The sequence below is a fragment of the Schistocerca americana genome, chromosome 1 (genome assembly GCF_021461395.2).
Source record: "Schistocerca americana isolate TAMUIC-IGC-003095 chromosome 1, iqSchAmer2.1, whole genome shotgun sequence".
Taxonomy (NCBI): Eukaryota; Metazoa; Arthropoda; class Insecta; order Orthoptera; family Acrididae; genus Schistocerca; species Schistocerca americana.
This window is the reverse complement of record NC_060119.1, coordinates 206,998,007-207,021,362: the sequence shown is the minus strand read 5'-3', so window position 1 is coordinate 207,021,362 and position 23,356 is coordinate 206,998,007. Positions and strand designations below refer to the sequence as shown.

The 23,356-nt window shown below is 39.9% G+C and overlaps 1 protein-coding gene across 1 annotated transcript in view; it reads left to right on the top strand.

Annotated features, from left to right (window-relative positions):
• The window catches only part of LOC124594338 (calcineurin-binding protein cabin-1-like), a 244,964-nt gene that overhangs the window by 66,551 nt on the left and 155,057 nt on the right, over positions 1–23,356 (top strand). Inside the window, exons 9-11 of the mRNA XM_047132739.1 lie at positions 6,430–6,574; positions 6,654–6,883; positions 17,376–17,516. Of these exons, the coding sequence (XP_046988695.1) occupies positions 6,430–6,574; positions 6,654–6,883; positions 17,376–17,516 (516 nt within the window). The remainder of the gene's footprint in view (positions 1–6,429; positions 6,575–6,653; positions 6,884–17,375; positions 17,517–23,356) is intronic.

The following is a 23,356-nucleotide window of genomic DNA, read 5'->3' as shown; positions in this document are numbered from 1 at the left end:
AATTTCCAGTACTGAATGAATTAAGTGCAAAATTGAAGATTTTGTAAAAACGTAAAAATTGACGTATTTTCATTCTGATTTTGCTTAAAAACTATGCTTTATAAAACATTCCAAGCTGTATAATTGGAACAAAAGTTGGGCATGAAAATCATGCCGAAAACAATGTAAACTTCAGATTTGCATATCTAGTAGAGTGAACACATGATGAAAATGAAATTTAGAGTGCAGTAGATTGATAGCACAATATGGAATAAAAATTTTTATTCCCCTACTATTTTCCAATATTGTACAAATTAGTCAGAAAGATGTTGATTTTTATGAAAAAATGAAAGCGGGGTACGTTCGATACTTCATTTACAGATATTGTTTTCTATTAATGCTTCAAAGCCAGTCTCATTCAAACAACCAATTTTAAGCCCTGCACCCTCCCCAGAACAGTGAGTTTAATTTCCAATATTGACTAACAAGGGAAGCAAAGTAGCAAGAAAAATCGCACTGAGAACAGAGTTTTAACTTTGGCAAGTTGTTTCTCATTGATCAAAGGCGTTTGAAATCAGTTACGGAAAACAGGTTTTGTGCAAGTAGACTGAATGTGATCTGTATTGTTACTACTAAGGATAAAAGAATATAACTGTCTATGTTACATGTTAATTATTTAAATGTATAGTACGTAGATTAATATATGGGTTTTGTTATATTGGCGCAATGTACTCGGTGTAATCACATTTGCCTCAGGACAGATATTGCGCCATCTCGATCATCAAGTCCGTTCATTTGCCAGTAAACTTCTGCATACGATAAGTCAGGCATTGTTTGAACAATTTCACACCTGTTGCATCTATTTCCCATCCTTCTCTTCGGTTCGGGCTTTGGACTGGCTCTGGCGAAGTTAAAAATAGATTTATATATATTTTTTTACATTTTTTGCCTTTTTTTCAGAAATGTCAATACATTTTTTCAAATTTAGTTCTCAATGATTAGTAATGCTTCTTTGAATGATAAGTCTCAAAGCATAATGGAACGTTGCCAGTTTTGCATTGGTATCTAGTTTCCTGGCGCACTTTCTCTTTTGTGCAAAGGACACATCTGTGAATGTTCACTCATGATAACAGCTGGGAAATGTCTCCCTGTGAGTCAGAGAAGATAATCGTCATTGTAGTGCCTTCCTCTACCAGCCTTTTTTATTGTTCTACAGCATATTTTTCTTTAATCTCCCTTATGAGAGAAATGTAAAACTCTGTTAGTGCCATTTTTTCACCCTGTTACAAACTATTTGAGGGTATGAACATTTAGAATGCACAAATCCAGAATGTGAAAAAAATATTTCTTGTATCATTTCACAGTTCTGATTCCACTGAGCTCAGTCACATGTCACAACGGTCAACTGCAAACATACTCGAATTGTAATCTACAGTACATTGCGGTTTCTTTATTTTTTTGACAGTGTTTCTGTCGGTCTTCTCTGTTTCAACCATTTCATTTGTGTGACATGTTGTAAACATGCACACCTCTCTCTTATCACACGACTTGGTGTGATAAGAGAGACGTAAAGTGCACTCCGCCACACACCGTTGGGTGTCTTATGGAGTATAAATGTAGATGTAGATGTAGCAAGGATCTTGTCAGTGGACTTAAACTCAGTTTCTCCTCAGTTTAATTTCTTCTGCAGTTTTGACATGTTGCGCGTATTCTTACAAACAGTGTGACATGCAGCTGTTCCATAGTTGTGAAGCCAGATGAACAGATCCGAGCTGGAGTACCAATTATCGACATATAGAATATGACCCCCCACAAGAGTTGCCACTATGCTGCCACTTGTCCCTAAATTGTGGAACCCAATTTCTGTTGTTACGCCTGTATATACTATAAAATCTAAGATATACCCACTCTGACAGTCACACAGTACAAATGTCTTTATTCCGAATGTACTTTGCTTAGTTGGAATAAATTGCTTAAAAGATAATAGTCCTCCGAACAGCAAGAGACTTTCATCTATACAAAGCTTATGATGTGGACGAAATGAATTAAGAAACATCTTAAGAATCTTGTCAACAGTCATCCTAATTTTAAATAGACTGTCGCCTCCAGTACTCGCAGAGTTATCACTGAAGTGTAACATTCTCAGATGTAGACAAAAACAGTCTCGGAACATAATTTCGCTGAAAACTGGTTTGTTCAAAAGTGTATCTCTTTAGCAATAATCACTTAATTTTAACTTCTTAATTTCCACAATTAGAAAACAAATAGTGACAAAACGCTGTGTCTTTCCACATTGACACTCAGAAATTCAAAGATTATGTAGTATTGTAATAAAATATTGCCCTCACCTTTTCTCTCCTCTTTTATATATTATCTCCTGTTCTGTTATAGTTATTATTATTATTATTATTATTATTATTATTATTATGAATAAGCAGTATTTTTTCAAATATTTATCACCAGCATATCAAGTAAAATTATGTAAACACTTCTTCTTTGTTATTGATTCCAACACCAAAAATCAGCATAATATAAGATTTACTGAATCCTTTTCATACATACTTCAAGTTCTATGTGCTGCTTTCAGTGTACAGCAATCACAACAGTGTTGTAGCAACAGCTCGTAGCAGACTTGTGATGATTGAATTGCCTTTCAGTTATTAAATTAACACTGTTTGTGTAAGCATGTGTGTGTGTGTGGGGGGGGGGGGGGGGGCGCATGCGTGCGCAAAACAAAGCATAGGGCTATAAGGGAGATATTTTGAATGAAACACATTTCACTTTCAGCATACAAAGGACAAATAATGCAAGTAGAAAGATTTATATGTTCAGTAAAGTAGATAAATAAGCAATAATGCCATGTCTCATGAGGAGCCCAAAACTTTTAGCTTAGGACATGATCTCGTATAGGAGCTATGGCTCAAGTTTAAAAGAATAGGTGACAATGCACTGGGTAGATATGTATTCAGTAGAACAGTTTGTGACAGGAGGGACCCTTCATGTTGCACAGTCACTGTAAAGGGACTGCTAAAGGAACAGAAACTACCATATGTAAGGTGTAAAACAAAGCATTGGGCTATACAGGGAGGTATTTTGAATGAAACGCATTTCACTGTCAGTGTATGAAGCCTTCATTGAATGCTGTAACAGAATATTGATTAAAGATCTTTTACAAGACACAAAGAAATTCTGGTTGTATGTGAAAGCTGTTAGTGGCATCAAAGTTAGCTTCCAGGCATTCATGAATGAAAGAGACACTGAAATTGAGGATAGCAAAGCAAAGGCAGAAATACTTAACTCTGTTTTCAAATGTATCTTTACAAAGGAAAACCCAGGAGCACTGCCTAAATTTAATTCTCATACCACTGAAAAGAAGAGTGAGAAAAATGTCCTAGCAACAGATGAAATTGCTAAAATTGAACAAAGCTCCCAGAACTGCAGAATCCCTATCAGATTCTGGGCCATATTTCCATGAGCGTTAGCCCCTCTTGTAACTATAATCTACTGTAGACCCCTTGAACAAAAAACCATGCCCAGTAGTTGGAAGAAAGTACAGGTCAGATCCATCTACAAGAAGTGTAGCCGAAATGATCTAATACCTTTGATATCCATTTGTTTTAAAATCTTAGAATGTATTATGAGCTCAATCGTAATGATGTACTTGGAAGCCAAACAGCATGGATTCTGAAGACATCAGTCATGTGAAACCCAACTTGCCCTTTTCTCACACGCAGCAGTTAGATATATGCAGTATGCTTGATTTCTGAAAGGCGTTTGACTAGGTACCAAACCTATCCTTGAAACTTCCTGGCAGATTAAACCTGTGTGCCGGACCGAGACTTGAACTCGGGGACCTTTGCCTTTCGCGGGCAAGTGCTCTACCACTGAGCTACCCAAGCACGACTCACGCCCCGTCCTCACAGCTTTACTTCGGCCAGTACCTTGTCTTCTACCTTCCTTATTACTAAAAGTACGATTGTATTGGGTATTAGTGAAATTAGTAACTGGGTGGATGGGTTTTTGGTAGGGAGGATGCAGCAATTTATCTTGGATGGAGAATCATCGAGAGATGTAGCACTAACTTCAAGTGTGCCCCAGGGAAGTGTGTAGGGACCCTTCCTGTTCATTTTGTATAATAAGGACCATGTGGGCAATATCAGTGGTAACCTCAGACCTTTTCAGATAATACAGTTATCTGTAACTAAGTAATGTTTGAAAGAAGCCGCACAAATTTTCAGTTGGAATTAGATAAGATTTCAAAGTGTTGCAAGGATTGCCAAATTTTTAAATGCTAAATGTAAAATTGTGCATTTCACTAAACGAAAAAACATACTGAGCTGAAAGGTCATGGGATACCTCCTTTTCTCGACATAGCGCAGCAGCTCGATGTGGCATGGTTTCAACAAGTCGTTGGAAGTCTCCTGCAGAAATACTAAGCCATGCTGCCTCTATAGCTATCAGCAATTACAAAAGTGTTGCAGGTACAGGACTTTGTGCACAAACTGAGCTTTTGATTATGTCCCATAAATGTTCGATTGGATTCATGTTGGGAAATCTGGATGGCTGAATCCTGTTCTTCAAACCAATCATGAACAGGTGTGGCCTGATGACATGGCGCATTGTCATACGTAAAAATTCCATCATTGTTTGGGAACATGAATGGCTGCAAATGGTCTCCAACTAGCCGAACATAACCATTTCTGCTCAATGATCAGTTCAGTTGGACACCAGGACCCAGTCCGTTTCATGTAAACATAGCCCACACCATTTACGGAGCCACCATCAGCTTGCTCTGTACCTTGTTGACACCTTGGTTCCATGGCTCCGTAGGGTCTACACCACTCTTGAACCCTACCAGCTGCTCTTATGAACTGAAATCAGGACTTGTCTGACCAGACCACTGTTTTCCAGTTGTCTTGGGTCTAACTGATATGGTCATGAGTCCAGGTGGGTGCAATGTTGTGCTGTTAGCAAAGGCACCCGCATTGGTCATCTGCTGCCCTAGCCCATTAATGCCAAATTTTTCTGCACTCTCCTAACAGATACGTTCATCCCACATGATGTCTGCTGCTATTACATGCGGTGTTGCTTGTCTGTTAGGACTGCATACGCCACTGCTCCCGGTTGTTAAGTGAAGGCCATCAGCCTGTGCATTGTCCATGGGGAGAGATAATGCCTGCAATTTGGTGTTCATGGTACACTCTGAAAACTGTGGTTCTTGAAATACTGGATGCCTTAACAATTTCTGAAATGGAAGTCCTATGTGTCTAGCTCCACCTACCATTCTGCATTCAGAGTTGTTAATTCCCATCATACAGCCATAATATAGTCGGAAACATTTTCAAGTGAATTACCTTCATACAAATGACAGTCCCACCAATGCACTGCCTTTTTATGTCTAGTGTAGGTGATATTTCTGCCATCAGTATATGTGCATATCACTATCCTAAGACTTTTGACACCTCAGACATATATCAATCATTCACAGTTGAGATTCATAAACTCGTACAAATGTCTGGGTGTAACACTTAGTAGCGATATCAAATGAAATGATCACATAGACTCAGTCACGGGTAAAGCAGGTAGCAGACTTCAGTTTATTAGTAGAATACTAGGGACAGGCAGTCAGTCTACAAAACACAATGTGCAACCCATCCTAGAAGATTGCACAAGAGTGTGGGACTAACAGAGGACATTGAAAAGGTACCAAGGAGGGCAACATGGATGGTCACAGTTTTGTTCAATCTGTGGGAGAGTGAAACAAAGGTGCTGAAAGAACTGATATGACATAAACTTGAAGATAGATGCAAACTAATCCATGAAAACCTACTTAGAAAGTCCCTAAAACTGACTTTAAGGGATGACTCTAAGACTGTATTACAAACCTCTTTACATCGCTCCTATAGAGATCATAAAGACAATATTAGACTAATTACAGCACAAACAGAGGCGGCATTTAAGCCGTCATTCTTCTCGCACGTGAATGGAATGGGTAAGATGCCCTAATAAGTAGTACCGTAAGACGTACCCTTTGCCAAACAGTTCACTGCTGTTTGCAGACTATGGATATAGATGAAGAGGAGAAAAATGTAAAACTGTTAACTTGTTATTTGAGATGGATTTTCCTCTGCCACAGTATTACATGTTTCTCACTTCTGTGCTGATGTATAATAATTATCCAGGCATGCTGTCTCTTTTCTTCTTTTGTGATCCCCAAATGCTACAAGTGGTAGTAGGCTTATCATATGAGAATTTCCCTCTGATTTTCTTTACGTCCATCTCCCAAAAATCCTCCTTCCATTTGTGTTATTGTGCTGATTAGCTGTAGCCTACTGCCATTTAGTGGGAAGGACTTGATATTATTTAGCTTTTGAATAAACTTAAACACTGTTCAACATTAAGATTGACAGTGGTGTAATGTTTATTTTACAGTTGTGTATTTGTTTTCAGACCAAACAACATGAAGGAAGGCAACCAAAAGAATGTGGATAATCTTCTATTAAATGACGACTCAATGGATACAATGGATCTGTACAAGTTGTTTGAACGTAGGGAAAGTGTTGAAGGCTCCTGTGATGACAGAAACAATTCACAGGTGTGTGTAATTTGCAATAAAACTATTTCATTCAGAAATTTTAGAGATTATTACAAATTAAAGATAGTTATATTTACAGGGAAAATTTTACTCAAAGGGAAGAGAAGGATTATTAAAGATAGTGGAGGAGGAAGGATATTTTGGTACGGATCAAGAAGAAAATGATGTCAAAAATCTTGTGGAGTCATGTGGGTCTTCTGATGTGATTGACCTCCTTTTGAAATTTGTCACAATACTCAGTACCAAGTGGCATATTACATGGCCACTTGAACTAATCTCTGTGTACTTGGAAATGTACAAGTGTTTGAGGTAAGCATTAAAACTTAATTTGAGACAGAAAATATTGTCCAAGAATTGTGTTTAATTGTACATGTATAGCAAACAAGGAGCCCCAAGCCATTGCAGTACTTCTTCCTTTCTTGTGCTACAATCGTACTCTCTGCCTGCCTCTTTTCTCAGACCTTGTCTCTAGCATAGATTCCCTCTGACAACGTAGCTTGCTTGTAGGATGTCAATAATGGCTTTTCCCACTTCGTTTCAATATTTTCCACCACCAATTTAAGTTAACTGTTGTTCAATCCGTTCATCTGGTTTTGGCCTCCACCCTTTCAAAACTTTTTACAGAAGGGCTGGCTATGCAGGATATGACCCAGAGCTCAACATGGTAGCCAGTTGGATACCTGTACAGTGATAGCTTCCTGGCCACACAGGCAATGCATCATTGATGCCAGACTCTGACCTTCCCATACATGCCAAAGAGTAAATGCGTGACAGTTTGAGACATTGGGACTCTGGTAACGGCCACCAAACAAGGTGGCAATCTCAGTATAGTTCAATACTTCATGCATCAGACAGGTGAAGAACTATGCACACACTTGGAGAAGGATGCGATCCGTTTTGTATGTTGTGCACATCAATGTATGTCACACAACAAAGTTGACATTTGGGCATTCATCCTCATTTTTGAGCTGGATTTGCTTTCTGATAATGTAAAAATCATAGTTTACTGCTGTGAAGCCACATTTCTCACCTCCAGTTTGGTGCCTTAAATGCCAACACTTTGTGCATATCTCCCCGGTGTACATCCAAGCCAGTTAGTGGACACTATTGTCACCTGCCTCACAAAAACTCACCATGTGCACTGCCACATCTCGGTGTCAGTTGCAGAAATGATCGCAGTTCCTGATGTCTGAAGTGTGCTAACCTAATTAAGAAATACAAAATCCAGGGACTGAAGGTCACTTGTCGCCTCTTATCTTTTGAAGCTCGGAAAAGAAGGATCATTTATATCCTGTTTTAATGATATCAGCCTTTGCTCCTACTGTGGCCAAGTTGTCAGCAGTACTTGTTTGCATTTACTCCCGCAATGTTAATGTCTGCTAGTCGTGCAAATACGTTAGACCATGGGAGCATAGCTTCTACATCACCAACACTCCACAGATGATTCACACTTGAAAATTTGGTTATGTTGGAAACAGCAATACCATAAGCTTTTTCTACATTCCAACATCGTGTTACAATGGAAAATCCGGGATGGACTGTAACAATATAAAGAAAAGGAAAGTTGCTACCGACCACATAGCGGAGAAGCTGAGTTGCAGATAGGCACAACAAAAAGACTGTCACAAATAAAGCTGTCGACCAGTATCGCCTTCATCAAAAATAGATGACACACACACACACACACACACACACACACACACACACACACACACACACACACACACGCACGCACGAGACTGCAGTCTCTGGCAACTGAAGCCAAACCGCGAACAGTGACACCAGTGCATGATGATAGTAGCAACTGGGTGGGGGTAAGGAGACTGGGCAGGGAGGGGAAGGGATAGTATGCTGGGATTGGGGATGGGGGACAGTGAAGTGCTGCCGGGGAGTGCACAGGGACGAGGTGGAGAGAGGGTAGGGAAGCTATGTGCAGTTGGGAGGATAGATGCTGGGCCGGGGAGAGGTGGGGGAGAGGGGTTAGCAGAAAAAGAAAGAAGTAAAATGTCTGGGCGTGATGGTGGAATGAGGGCTGTATAGTGCTGGAATGGGAACAGGGAAGGGGCTGGATGCATGAGGACAATGACTGAAGAAGGTTGAAGCCAAACTTTGTTAGTCATTGTCCTCACCCATCCAGCCCTTTCCATGTTCCAGCACTACACAGCCCTCATTCTAGCATTGCACACAGTCTTTTTACTTCTCTCCTTTTCCACTACCCCACCTGACCTCCACCCCCACTTGTCCCCCGCCCCCTGTCTAACCTCCCGACTGCACATAGGTGCCCTACCCTCTCTTCACCTTGTCCCTGCTCACTCCCCAGCAGCACTTAACTGTCGCCCTCCCCCCACCCTACTATCCCTTCCTGTCCCTGCCCCAGCCTCCTCCTTACCCGCAGCCAGTCACCACTCCCATCATGCACTGGTGCTGTGCTGCTTGCAGTGTGGCTTCAGTTGCCAGAGACTGCAGCCTGTGTGTGTGTGTGTGTGTGTGTGTGTGTGTGTGTTGGGTCTATTTTTGACAAAGGCCATACTGGCCGAAAGCTTTATTCATGGCAGTCTTTTTGTTGTGCCTATCTGCAACTCAGCATCTTCGCTATATGGTGAGTAGCAACTTTACTTTTCTTAACATCTTATTACCGTCTTTTTTGACGTATGTAATGCTTATGACACCACTTGACGCCATCAAATTTTATGTACCCTCAATGATTTGGCCTTTTGAGACCCCCCCCCCCCCTACCAATTTTTATCCCACAATTTGTTTTGGGTTAGAGTTGATGTACCACTCAGCTCCCCATGGCTGCAAGAGAACAGTATCCCACAGGACTCTGTGCTGAGTGTGACACTCTTCCTCATTTACAAATGGCTCTGAGCACTATGGGACTTAACATCTGAGGTCATCAGTCCCCTAGAACTTCGAACTACTTAAACAGGACATCACACACATCCATGCCCAAGGCAGGATTCGAACCTGCGACCGCAGCGGTTGCGCGGTTCCAGACAGTAGTGCCTAGAACCGCTCGGCCACTCCGGCCGGCCCCTCATTTACATCAATGGGCTAGTGGCTTCTGTCAGACCAGTGGTCACTCCTACAGGATACCTGTATGTAGATGACTCCCACATTTAGTATGACTCTGAGTCTGTAGCCTTGGTTCAAAGCTATCTCCAAGGTGCAATCCTAAGGGCTTTCACTTGGACCCTTTCACTTGGCATCTATTTCTCTCATCTGTGAAGGTGCAGGTCACACATTCCTGACATCATACGTTGGTCCATTGTGATACAGAGCTCAACCTGGGCTACCAGTGCTTGGACTCTGCTGCACAGTCCAGATATTTGGGCCTGCTCTCTGACAAAAATCTGTCTTGTCTGCCCCATATTCGTCAACTGAAGGCTAGCTGTATGTAAAAGTTTAGTGCTGTCTGCTTCCATGCCCACACCTTTGGGAGTGTGGATCACGCTACTCTACTCCATATTTACTGGACCCAGATCCTGTCCCAGTTGGACTACAGTTGCCAGGTTGATAGTTCAGTAGTATCTGTGGCTTTGAAGTTATTTGACATAATCTATCGTTATAGACTAAGACTGGCCACTGGTGCCTTCCAGACTAGCTCCATAGATAGTCTTCTTGCCGAAGCGGGGCTCTTATCTGTTCAGTTCCTGTAATACTGGCTCTTGCTCAAATATGTGATCACCACATGACAATTTCCTAACCACCCAACTTGTGGAGGTGTTTTTTTGCATACAAGAGGTATCAACCCCTCAGGTAGGATCACTTCAGCCTCCTAATCTCATTGTTTCTCTCACCATATTTTATTATTCTCAATCTAACTGATGCCTATTACATTTTAACCTTCTTACTTTTACTGTTACAAATCTCCCAGCTAGAAGGCATTCTTTACTCTGCAGTTGTTTCAGCCTTTATCAAGCTGGCAGTGGGTCAGATGCGGGGGTTGGATTTCTCTCTTTTTAGGCGTGAGTTGTGGGAAAGCCCATGTCTACTCTCTGACCTCTCTTCAAATTATTTTTCAGTTCTGGCATCAATATTATTCTCAGGTCCTCTGTTTTATTACTTTTGCATACTCTCATAATTTGATCAAATTTCTGGCTGACATCACTAACTCTAGGTGAAATCCCTCTTGTTGTTTAGTCCCTTAAGTGACCGACCAACCAACCAACCAATCTGTTAACATGTTTCACATCTATTGGATTTATCAATACTGTAGCATCATTATATTATTGTTGTTTCCTTGTGAATGAGTTTATCGATATTGTAATATGTACAACTACACATTGTAGAGCAGTTTGCCTATTAGGATGTGTTCTAGATTTCATATAAATGTACATTAGTTGCACTGGACCATGTACACAAAATTTTTATATCCTATATGCATTGAAAATATGCCGACGTGGAAAAATGATATCTATACGACTAATGATAGTCACAGGCAACCACTCAGCTTTAGTGGACTGATGTCATGCATAGAAACATACAACCAAAAATTTTGTGTTTGTTACATTTTTCTGTGTTACACACCACTCCACAATGTGGTTGTCTTTCCACTATTTTATGTATTTTTCCATACAGGACTTCTCATTTTTGTAGTAATAGTAATTATAACAATAAATTGTCTACTGAAACTAACTCTTAATGCCATTTCATGCAAGCAAAAATACATGGACTATCTCTTCTGTCATAAAGCTTAAAGCTGCTCAAACATAAAATAAGGAAATAAAAATTCTCGTTGTGTTTAGAGATCTTTCAGAACAGCTGAGGAATCATAGCATACAGTGCCCAGAAGTCGCAGGAAAAAATCAGGCAGCAAAATCATGCACTCGAGATATTTAAAATCACTAAAGTTGCACTTTTCAAGAAATGGAGAATGCAAGGTATGAAGAAAAGGAAGGACTATGTGGAGATACTTGAGACATTGTCAACCAATACTCAACAGAATCCTTTTACCTCCAGAAGGAAGGCAGAGCTTGGACAATGCAGCATCAAAACTAGAGTGCAGAGTGGTCTTTGGATCAGTTCTTGATAGTTTCGCCCTGAATTCAATGAGTCTGAGGCTGTTCTGACCACAATGTCTCCCAGGGACTTAATCATTCCAGCTGCCATTTCTCTTGGGTATATAGACTTAGGAGTTTACTCGTAGTGGACAACAGCTGTGGATTAAAACTGTGTGTGGGACTAGGACTCGAACCCGAGACCTTTGTATTTTGTGGACAAGTACTCTGCTGACTGAGCTATCCGAGCACGACTCGTGACCCTCCGTCACAGCTTTACTTCCACCAGTACCTGTTTACTACCTTTCAAACTTCACAGACATTCTCCTGCATACTTTTTTGAGACAAGCTGTCCTGGAAGAAAGGAAACAGCAGAGAAATGGCTTAGCTACAGTCTAAGCTGCCGTAACCTAGCCTTCCATTTTTATCATTTTCTCTTGGTTGTTGTACTTGTTGTATATTAACATTTCTCTCTGCGACGTATACTTATTTTTGTGAGGGTTTCAGACCTCATGCATCACTTTACATTGCCAAAAGTTTTTTTTCCAGATTGGCATATGCTATGCAATTGTCTTGACTTCTTAAGTCTTGATTCCATTATCAAATGTTCTGTCAGAATGCCTCTCTAGTGCATTTACCTTATCCAAAACCAAATTGATTATTATGAAACTAAAGTGGAATGCCTATTTTACATTTTCGTACAGTCCGGAATTAAAAATGCAAAATTGAGGAAAATGCATAATTGAGGAAAACGTTAAAACCCCCCAAAATATGAGCAAAAACACATGAACGTGGCATATATGATTAAAAATTGCAATCCTCTCCAATACTTTGTATAAAATCTGTCTATAAGTGAAGGAAATTAAATGTACAAGACAATGTTTATACAATAATTTGTGGTAATGTATTTCATCAGTTCTTAAAAATCACAGATGTGTAACAGCAAGTAAAAACTCATCAAAAAATTGAAACTGATGTCTTGGTTCAAGGTAATCAAGCTCTTTTCTGACATGCTGCATCCGCAAATTATGCATTCAAAACATGCACTTTTGAGAGATCATCCTCTGTGTTCACCCAGAGAAAAGCAAAAGTTGTTGAACATGTTGAATTAAACCATAAAAAGATCACAGCAGCTAAGTGGTTAAACCATAAGCATAAATGCAGACATCTGCATAATTACATACTTTTCCACCATTGCTGTTATTGTTTAATGCTTTTCTTACAAGCCGCACTTCATATGCTCGCCACTGTTAAAATGTTATTTTAAGCTTGATGAGAGAAATAGAGACGTGAAAAAATGAGTTTACTTCCCTAATTGACACTACGAGCTTATTAGAAGTTGGCTCAGTGAATATCTGTACACTGCATAAAATGTAAATTTGAAAGAAAACTCGGGTGCTACAGTTTTGCTTCATGTCCTCTATCACTGTCAATCTTTATGATCTAAAGTGTGTGGTGTATGTGGTGCAAAGTGTATATGTGAGTAGTTGTTGCAACTGTATCTTGTCATATTTGAACACAAAAGTCTTTAAAATGTGCTATCACAAAACCCTTGTTCTGTTTCCTTGTGACATCTGTCATAGCACATCATCTGCATGAAAAGTATATTTTCAGCACTTCACAAAATGCTTTCACCCTTACCTGCACTCCGGTCGTTGGAGGGCCACTCCCCCTCTCCACGCATCCAATAGGTGAGCTCATTTTGTGGGTGGTAGTGTGGTGTAGTGACTGCGCTGGCTATTGTGTAACTTAAGAAGTCATCAGCCAATAAGAGTCCACTAGCCAGAAATGGGCAACATTTCCTCGATTATGACTGAGCATATTCTTTGTGACTCAGTGTTTGAATTTAAAAGATTTACGATTGTTGCTGAATACAGTATATTGGAAATACATGCAAAAAGATGAGACTGAGTATAAGTAGCACAAGGAAAGGTGATGGCTGGGTCCCTTCGTCAGGTATTGGTTCAGTCTGAAACACTTCGTGTCAACTGTCTTGTTTTTCCATTACCGCTGCAATGTAGCAGTAGTAGTATCGTGCTAAATGTTGGCAACACTGATTGTGGATTACGTCAGCATTTCCCCTCTCAGCTCTCCCTTCTCCACAATGGTCTTAAATATCTCCTTAACCCTGCCGCCACCCATGTTGGGAACCATTAGTCTTTTGTGCTACTTATAACTCTTTCAGTCACATCAAATGCCTCAAATGTCAATAGAAGAAAATGGGACGAAGTAAAGCAAGATGTCGAGTAAGAACTTAGAATCGATGTAAACCTTAATAGCAAGAAATATAAAATAAGGGGATTTTTAGCATTGATGTTATGGGTTTTTCACAGGTGCTATGAATTTGCGGTGTAGAATCGCAAAAAATGTAAGATAGGAGGATGTAAAATTGAAGTTCCACTATAATCCTCAATTTTCTTTTACATTCTTTTGTATATAACTCTTAACAGCATTTTAAATGCTCAAACTATCAAGCTGATTTTAAAATAGTTGTCACACTTACCTACTCTTGCTTTCTTCAGGATTGTGTGGATGATATTGTTCCAAAAGTTCAATAGTATTTCTTCAGTCTCATTAATTATGCTTATGAATAATTGCTGTATTGCCATTTGCCCCAATGATTTTATAAATTATGAAGGAATATTGTCTATTCTTTCTGCATTGTCTAATCATAAATCTTCCAAAGGTCTATCAAATTCTTAGACTGCATCTGCTATGTCCTCCAAATCAGCACCTGTTTCATCTTCTGTCACATTATCAGAGAGTTCCTCTACTTCTCAGAGTCCTTTTAATGTACTCTTTCCATCTGTCTCATCTTTCCTTTCTGTTTAACAGTGCAATTCATATTGTCTTCTTAATGTTATTTCGGCTTCCAAATTCTCAAACTTTGTTTTGACTTTTTCGTGTGCAGAATACGTCCTGATGACTTTCTTTTTCGAACTGTCCACAATTTTTCCTGTAACAGTTTTGCCTTAGCTTTCTTGCCCTTTTTGGACTCTCATTCATAGATGATTTAGATTGTTGCATTTGTCTGTTTTTCTGAATATTTCTGTGTTTACTTCTTTCATCAGTCAGATGAAGTATTTCTTTGGTTAAGCACAATTTATTTGGAGTTACCTATCCTCTATCTGTATTTGCCTGTACAACTTCTGTGGTCACCCTTTTTAGAAATGTCTATTCCCATTCAAATGAACTACATACTGTAGTATTAATCTACATCTGCATCTACGTGGATACTCTGCAAATCACACTTAAGTCTCTGGCAGAGGGTTCATCAAACTGCCTTCACAATAATTCTCTATTATTCCAATTTTGAACAGCATGCAGAAAAAACTAACACCCATATTTTTCTGTGTGAAATTTGATTTCCCATATTTTATTATGATGGTGGTTTCTTCCTATGTTGGTCAGGGCCAACAAATTATTTTCCCTCTCTGAGGAGAAAATTGGTAATTGAAATTTCGTGAGAAGATTCTGGTGCAACAAAAAATGCCTTTGTTTTAATTATATCACCCCAAATTCAGTATCATGTCAGTGACATTCTCTCCCCTATTTCGCAATACTACAAAATGTGCTGCTCTTCTTTGAACTTTCTCGATGCACTCCATTACTCCTATCTGGTAAGGATCCCATGCCATGCAGCAGTACTTGAAAGAGGATGGACAGGCATAATGTAGGCACTCTCTTTAGCAGATCTGTTGCATCTTCCAAATATCCCACCAATAAATCAGTCTTTGGTTCCCCTTCCCCACAACATTTCTGTGTGTTCTTTCCAATTTATGTTGTTTGTAATTGTAATTCCTTGGTATTTAGTTGAATTTATGGCCTTCAAATTTGACTGATTCATCGTGTAACCAAAGTTTAACGGATTCCTGTTAGCGCTCATGTGGATGACCTCACACTTTTCATTGTTTAGGGTCAACTGCCAAGTTTCGCATCATGCAGACATCTTTTCTAAATGGTTTCGCCAATTGGTTTGATCTTCTGATGACTTTACTGGCCGATAAATGACAGCATTATCTGCTAACAACCTAAGACAGCTGCTCAGATTGTCTTCTAAATCATTTCTATAGATAAGGAACACCAGAGGGTCTATAACACTATCTTGGAGAATGCCAGAAATCACATCTGTTTTACACAATGACTTTCCAACAATTACTGTGGACTGTGGCTTCATGATTTCCTGTCACAGAGGTCACTCACATAACTGAGATGATATTCTGTAAGCACACAATTTGATTTCAAGTTTCTTATGGGGTACAGTGTCAAAAGCATTCTGGAAATCTAGAAATATGAAATCAATTTGAAATCCCTTGTCAACAGCTCTCAGCACTTTGTGTGAGTAAAGAGCTAGTTGTGTTTCACAAGAACAATATTTTCTAAATCCCTGTTGACTGTGTGTCAATAGACCATTGTCTTTGAGGTAATTGGTAATGTTAGAACGCAATATATGTTCCAAAGTTGTGCTGCATTATCACAGTATGTGCAGTGCCAGAACTGCAAATATGTTTCATCATTCGTAAGTATTCCATTATTGCATTCCTTGTATGTTGATTATTTCTGACAATTCTCTAAAACTTCAGTTTAATCTTCATAATTACTAAGTTGTGATCTGTCTATATCTGCACCTGGTTTACCTTACAATCCAGTATCTGATTTTAGAATCTTTGCCACACCATTACATAATCTAGCTGGCATCTTCCTATCTTTTCTGGGTTTTTCAAAGTACACCACCTCTACTTGTAATGTTTGCACACTGTATTTGCTGTTGGTATCTAACATGTATAGCAAAACTCAAGGCCCCTTGTCCCCCTTATTTCTATTGGCGACCCATATTCTTCCCGTATTATGTAATTTTTTCTTCTAGCTTTTACAGTTCCCTAATGTTCTCTCTCTCTCTCTCCCTCCCTCCCTCCCTCCCTCCCTCCCTCCCTCCCCCCCTCCCCCCTTCTTCTGCTTTGATGTTGGCACATTTACCTAAACTACAAAGTGAACCCAAACTCCACCAACAAAATTTTTTTCTGTTATTCAGGAATAGTTTTTAAACATGTGTAAGGAACACTTAGTCTTCAGGGGCTTATTACAGTGAAATAATGTAATTTTGATTTATTTGATTTGTTATCCAAATCACCTTCGTTTCTGTGAAAATACCTTCACCATAGTGTAAAAACTTGTAGTATGCAACTGCTAAAATGTAAAAATGTACCAAAACAACAGATGTAAAAGTACTGTGGTGTGGTTGCCATTGCTGGAAGAACAACTGAGCACAGTATTTGTATTTTGCTAATCTTCCATTTCATTTAGTGAAGTTACACATAAAGTGCACATCTGCCAACTCTGAAGCAATAAACCCATAAGTACTGTATTGCACCACTGTTAACATACAGCCTACACTATAAGGAAAAACAAACCCGAAACAAGCACAGCAATACTGAATGCAAGCTCAAAGCATTATTATTGCCAACAGCAAGTATCGTAAGTATATGGAACAAGTTTGTTTCCAAACAAGACACACAGGGTGTACCGTTGACATTTGCACGGTGTATGTAGAATATTCACCACTGTTGGTGCAGTTACTCCTCATTCTCCTCCTCTCTTTAATTTCTATTTTTATGGCAGAATGTGTAATTGAGAATTATGGAGAAATGATACTAGAGTTTTGCATAACAAGTTGGTAAATGTTTCTCGAGATTCAGTGTGTCACATGTTTCCTTCATAGGATGTAAAGTATGGAGAAATAAAGTACTTGATTATTAGATGTGTCTAAATAATATTCTTACATAACACTAATTGTTTTTCAGAGAACACGTTAATCACCCTTCAGTTTTTGCACAAGAAGAAAGCACTGATATAAAGGCAGATACATCAGCTACTATACTATATTTAGAAATCTGTCTTGACAAATCGCTGAATGATAAAACATCAAGAGATTATGAGCTACTGTAAGTGTTTTATTTTTGAATACAAACAACCATTATTTATATGTTGTAATGTTTGTTGTTACTGTTGTGTTTTAAAACCTAGTACTAGATGTTAACAGAAAAAGCTGATGCCTTGCACAGGTCAGTGAAAATTATTATAATTCAGCATTTTTATAAGACAAAATATATTTCTTAAATGTGGAACTTTTGAAATGGAAAATGATTTTTAACAAATTATCTATGTTCATGTGGCTACTATTGCTAGCACAATAAGCCATTTTCAGACTTGGCAGACATTTAGTCACATCCTAACTTGATGTAACATGTGGCTAGCCATTTTTCTAAAAGTCATAAGAGCATTATCTTTATAGATCCTTCACCAATCTATGCTGCAGTCAGAAGTATATCCTTACCATAAAAGACCTGCTACATTGCTAAGAATGTCACACATACAGTATTATAAGATGCCTCTGGTGAGAATTAAAGGATATGGCTTGTAAATTGTCTTCATAAATTACATCTAAATTGCCTTAACAATTGAGTAAAGTCGAAGGGAGTTTTGATTTCTGCAAGTATTGTGACTGATACTTCTCAAAACATAATATTTGTAGTGGAACAAGAGAGATTATTGATAAGTACTATAAAAGGCATTCTAAGTAAGAAGTAGAAAGCTTCCCACCTGAAAAATCCATTGTCCATAGAGTAACATCAGCTCATTTGTACATGGACATGGAAATGAAATTGCTTTCCTGTTTGTGCTTGAAATGACTTAAGTAGATCTTTTGTATCCTACTGATGTTTGAGTTCATCTCCTTTGAAATAAAATTTTGTTGCATTACCACTGCCCACATTCCTCTAGTAAGGCAGAAATATTTGATCACAAAAAACTGAAGATTTGAGATAAAAGGTGCAAGCCCATGTGGTAATAACTCCTCCCTAATGGAGAAATACGCTATCTATTTGAGAACAAAAGATGGAGTAGTAAGCAATCTCAGTTTAAATTTATCTACAATACTGTCAGCAATATATCTGAAAATGATAATACACTATTTTACTGTACAAAAGGATAGTCACTGCAAACCATATAGTGGAGATGCTGAGTTGCTGGTACGCACAATGAAAAGATTGTTGGAAAGTGAGCTTTCGGCCAACAAGGCTTTCTTCAAAATTAGACAAAACACCCCTCTCCCACAAAACACACACACACACACACACACACACACACACACACACACACACACACACACACACACACACAGCATCTCTGGCAGCTGAAGCCAGACAGCCAGAGACTGTGTGTGTGTGGTGTTGTGTTTTGTTGTCTAATTTCAAAGAAGCCTTGTGTTGAGCTCACTTCCCGACAGTCTTTTTGTCGTGGCTATCTGTGACTCGGCATCATGGATTTTCCATTGTTTGATTATAATGCCAGTTAGATGAACAAAATAGATTAAGTTGCCAAATTACTGCAGCAGCAGTAGTGCAGTTTCAGTTAACTAAATTAGATTTGGAATGCCATCCACTGTAGTGTAGGACTTTGTCTTGTGTTCTCTTAGAATACCTAATAAAGGAAAGAATCTCCACATAAATAAGAACTGAAACTGTTGTTTAATAGATGCTGCGGCAATTTTTGTCACAATCAACAATAGCCAGTCAAGTCAAGCATATTTATTTAATTTCTTTTTCTTTCTTCAGAATAAATATTTGCAGAATCATCTAGTACATTGTTAAAATTATTTGTTAAATACTATGTCTTTTGCTTCAGTTTTTAATAAAAGAATGAATCTGATCCATCTTTTCATTTTTAAAATCTGCATCTGTTGTCAAGGGGTTACAAATACAAATCTCCAGTTGATTCTTTCCATTAGCTCTTTTTACGTACCTGACATTATGAACAATATGAGTGCTTGTCCTCGGAGTCTTTCATGGCGGCGGCGCATTTGAATAAAATCTTTTCAGTTTTCAAGCCGCGTCAATTCAAATAAAGATCTCAAGCTTTCAGTGGTTAGCTCTAGCATCGTCTTCAGGGGTAAAACTACTGACTGCCGGAGCTTGCACTATTTCCTGCTTATATACCTACGTTTAACGCCTCTGGCACCAATCGGAGTGGGCCAAAATGAAACATGCACGGAAGGTGAGTTGGGCAGCTCATAGCAGCTCCGGCCTGCCGCGGGACCGAGTGACATGAGGTGGTACGAGGGTCCGAAGTCACATTTGAAACTGCCACTCCCGCCTCCCTAGAAGTGTTGAGCATCCGTCATTGCATCCTTTTGACATCCAAAGCCCGCCTCCACATCGTACTCAGTGTTTACCTCTAGTCTCTGTTGAAATTGTTGCTGTTCATTCTAATCTCAGATGCCTCTTTTATAACAGAGTCCTAGTATATTGACACATGAGCCAAGATTCTTGTGTTTTCAAACTGTATTTTGTGACCGAGTGAGGTGGCGCAGTGGTTAGCACACTTGAATCGCATTCGAGAGGACGACGGTTCAACCCCGCGTCCGGCCATCCTGATTTAGGTTTTCCGTGATTTCCCTAGATCACTTCAGGCAAATGCCAGGATGGTTCCTTTGAAAGGGCACGACCGATTTCCTTCCCCATCCTCCCCTAACCCCCCTCCTCCTCCTCCTGTATTTTGTGACCGTTTTTGAGGCAATGCTCAGCTATGGCCAAATTGTCATTCACTTAATATGTTTCTTGTGCTCGGCACAACGTTCTGCAACTGTGCAAATTGTCTGGCCTGTATATAAGGCACCACACTCGCAAGGGACACCATACACATTGGGCACATGAAGAGCTATGTCACCTTTAACAGGGTGCAACATATATCGTATCTCCACAGTACATGTCCTAACTTGCTGCTCATTGTCCCACAGTATGGCAGGAAAGATGCCAGCTTGGCTTATTTTTCCGATTCACAAGATGTCCTTCTTTGGTGACACCAGCAAGCATTCTCAATGTCTCTAATGTTGTAGCCGGTCTCTCTGAACACTTGGCCTCAAGTGCTGCAATTCAGACTACAGGTGGTCGTCATCAGAAAGAAATTTGGCTCTGTGTTTTAATGTGTTCACGACGGCTTTCTTGGATACAGGGTGGTGAAAACTACTGGCATTCAAATATTGATCAATGTGCATCGGATTCACGTACACTGAATGACGAAGCCAGATGGTAGCTTGCCGTTTCGATGGTAAATTTAATGTTGGGATGGACACCATTCATGTGATCCACTAACTGCTGCAGTGTATTTTCACCATGAGGCAATGTCAGGAAGGTGTCATTGAAGTACCTAAAGAAGCAAGATGGATGCTACACCACAGAGTTCAGAGCCTGCTCCTCAAAGTGCTTCATGAAGAAATTCACAAGTGCAGGAGACAGTGGTGAGCCCACTGCTGTGCCACCCGTCATTTCATAAAATTCATTGCAGTACAAGAAGTACATCGTCATTAGAACATGACGGAACAACTTGACTTTCCAGGTGGAAACTATTGGGCCAAAAGATCCAGCATGTCTTGTACTGGCATCCTCGCAAAAAAGTGATACCACACCCACACTAACCATTACGTTGTTTCGACCTATTTTCATTTTTTGAGCATTTCAACAAACGTCTGCAAGTTTACAACATGGTGTTCACAATGACCCAGTTTTGGCACCAGTTATCCTGCAAGATATTTTGCTGTCTGTAGATGGGTGAGCTGATTACATTAACAGCAGGCCTGAGAGGAACATGTTCCTTATGTATCTTTGGGAGTCCATAAAGCCGGGGAGGTCTGGCAGCGCAAGGCATTAATTTTTTCACCATTTCATCTGGTAAACCAGATTCCTTTAATAATTTCCCTGTCTTTCTGAGTACGGCCTTTGTTGTGTCTTTCTGAGTACGGCCTTTGTTGGATCGCAACTAAGCTTCCAGTGTGCGTCATCTTCTAACAAATGAAGCAGCTTCAATTGGCACTCTTCAGTGATCAGAACCATGGTGGAATTTCCTTTGTCGGCTGGCAAGACAACCAAGTCGTCATTCTCACGTAAGCCACGTCGTTCCTCCTGGCTAATATTTGATTTTGGTGGCTTAGCTTTTGACTGTATATGGCTGTTGGTTAGTCTGACGTCCTCAGCTGCATTGTGTGAGAGATGCCGAATGCACTGCTCTACTCCTCTAATAATCTCCAAAATTGGCAGACATCATGGGACTGGTGAAAAATTAAGGACTTTACTCAGTGCTGCCACAGAACTGTCGTCCAGTTCTTGTTTGGAGAGATTAACAACTGTTCTGTGGCGCTTATCATTCCCCACGTCAGTTAATCAGTCAAACTTGCTACACTGCTTCGACATGGTCTTGTACAAACTACGAGGGTTGCCGAGAAAGTAATGCATCACATTTTTTTTCTCAGCCAAAAACAATGCTATGAATGCGAAATGTTATGTATGTATCATTTGAAATCTTCTGAGTAAGCGTGTCAAGTTTCTGTCACTTCCAACAGATAGCGTAGCTGCAGGACAGTTTCAAAATGGCATCTGTAGATGATGTACATTACAGACAATGTGCCGTCATTGAGTTTCTCACTGCAGAGAAAGAAACTGCGGGGAATATTCACAAACACTTGTGCAAACTCGATGGTGCATCTGCTGTCAACAGAAGTATAGCTAATCGCTGGGCACGGAGGGTGAGGTCATCAGAAGACGATTCGGCGGAGCTCCACGATTTGCAACAGACGGGGAGACCATCCACGGGTGTCATGCTTGACATGTTGCAGGGAGCTGATTTTCTCATTCGCAAGGACAGACGCATTATGACTCGGCAGTTGGCAGTGCATCTGTCAATCAGCAAAGGAAGTGTGGATACAATTATCCACACTCTTGGATACTTAAGAATGTGTGGAAGATGGGTCCCACGGTGCCTAATGGTGGATCATGAATTGCACAGAAAAAACATTTGTCGTGATTTGTTGCAATGTTTTGAAGCTGAGAGTAAGGTCTTCTTGTCCCGGATTGTGACAGATGATGAAACCTGGGTTCACTATTTGGAACCCGAAACAGAATGACAGTTGTTGTAATAGCACCATTCCCACTCCTCACAGAAGAAAAAAATTCAAAGCAACTGGGTCCACCGGTAAGGTCATGATCACCGTGTTTTGGGACTGTGAAAGTGTAATTCTCATTGATGTGATGCCAAGAGGTGCTAACATTAATTCAGAAGCATATGTCAACACATTAACAAAACTCCAGTGACTTTGGCACCAAAGCAACCCAGAAGATGTTTTGCTGCAACACAATAATGCTCGGCCCTGCACAAGTCTGAGGACTGCTGAACACATCCCGAAACAGGGTTGGACAGTGTTACCCCATCCACCCTACAGTCCTGACCTAGCCCCTTCAGACTTCCACTTGTTTGTTCCATTAAAGGATGCCATTTGTGGTAGACATTTTGAGAATGGTGAGGGGATGATTCACACAGTGAAGCACTGGCTCTGCTGCCAGGACAAGGATTGGTACCGACAGGGCATACACACCCTTGTTTCACACTGGAAGGAGGTCATAGAATGGGATGGAGATTATGTGGAAAAATAGGGTGTGTAGATAAAACACCATTCTTTTGTGTGTGTAATTTGCATTATGTTCAATAAAGAATTGTTGAAGAAGAAGAAAAGCATGGTGCATTACTTTTTGGGCAAGTCATGGCTACGTGTATCCACTCCCAATTGAATGTTACAAAGTTGATGACAAAAATTGGTTACTATCAAACAGATTTCTGGCATAAAGATCAAGCTCATATCTTGTCTGCTGTATCCCCTGTCTTACTACGGCGTGACTTGTCTTCTTCAAAATACTGTCCAATGCAGCAGTGCCCATGTGGAGCTTAACTACAGCAA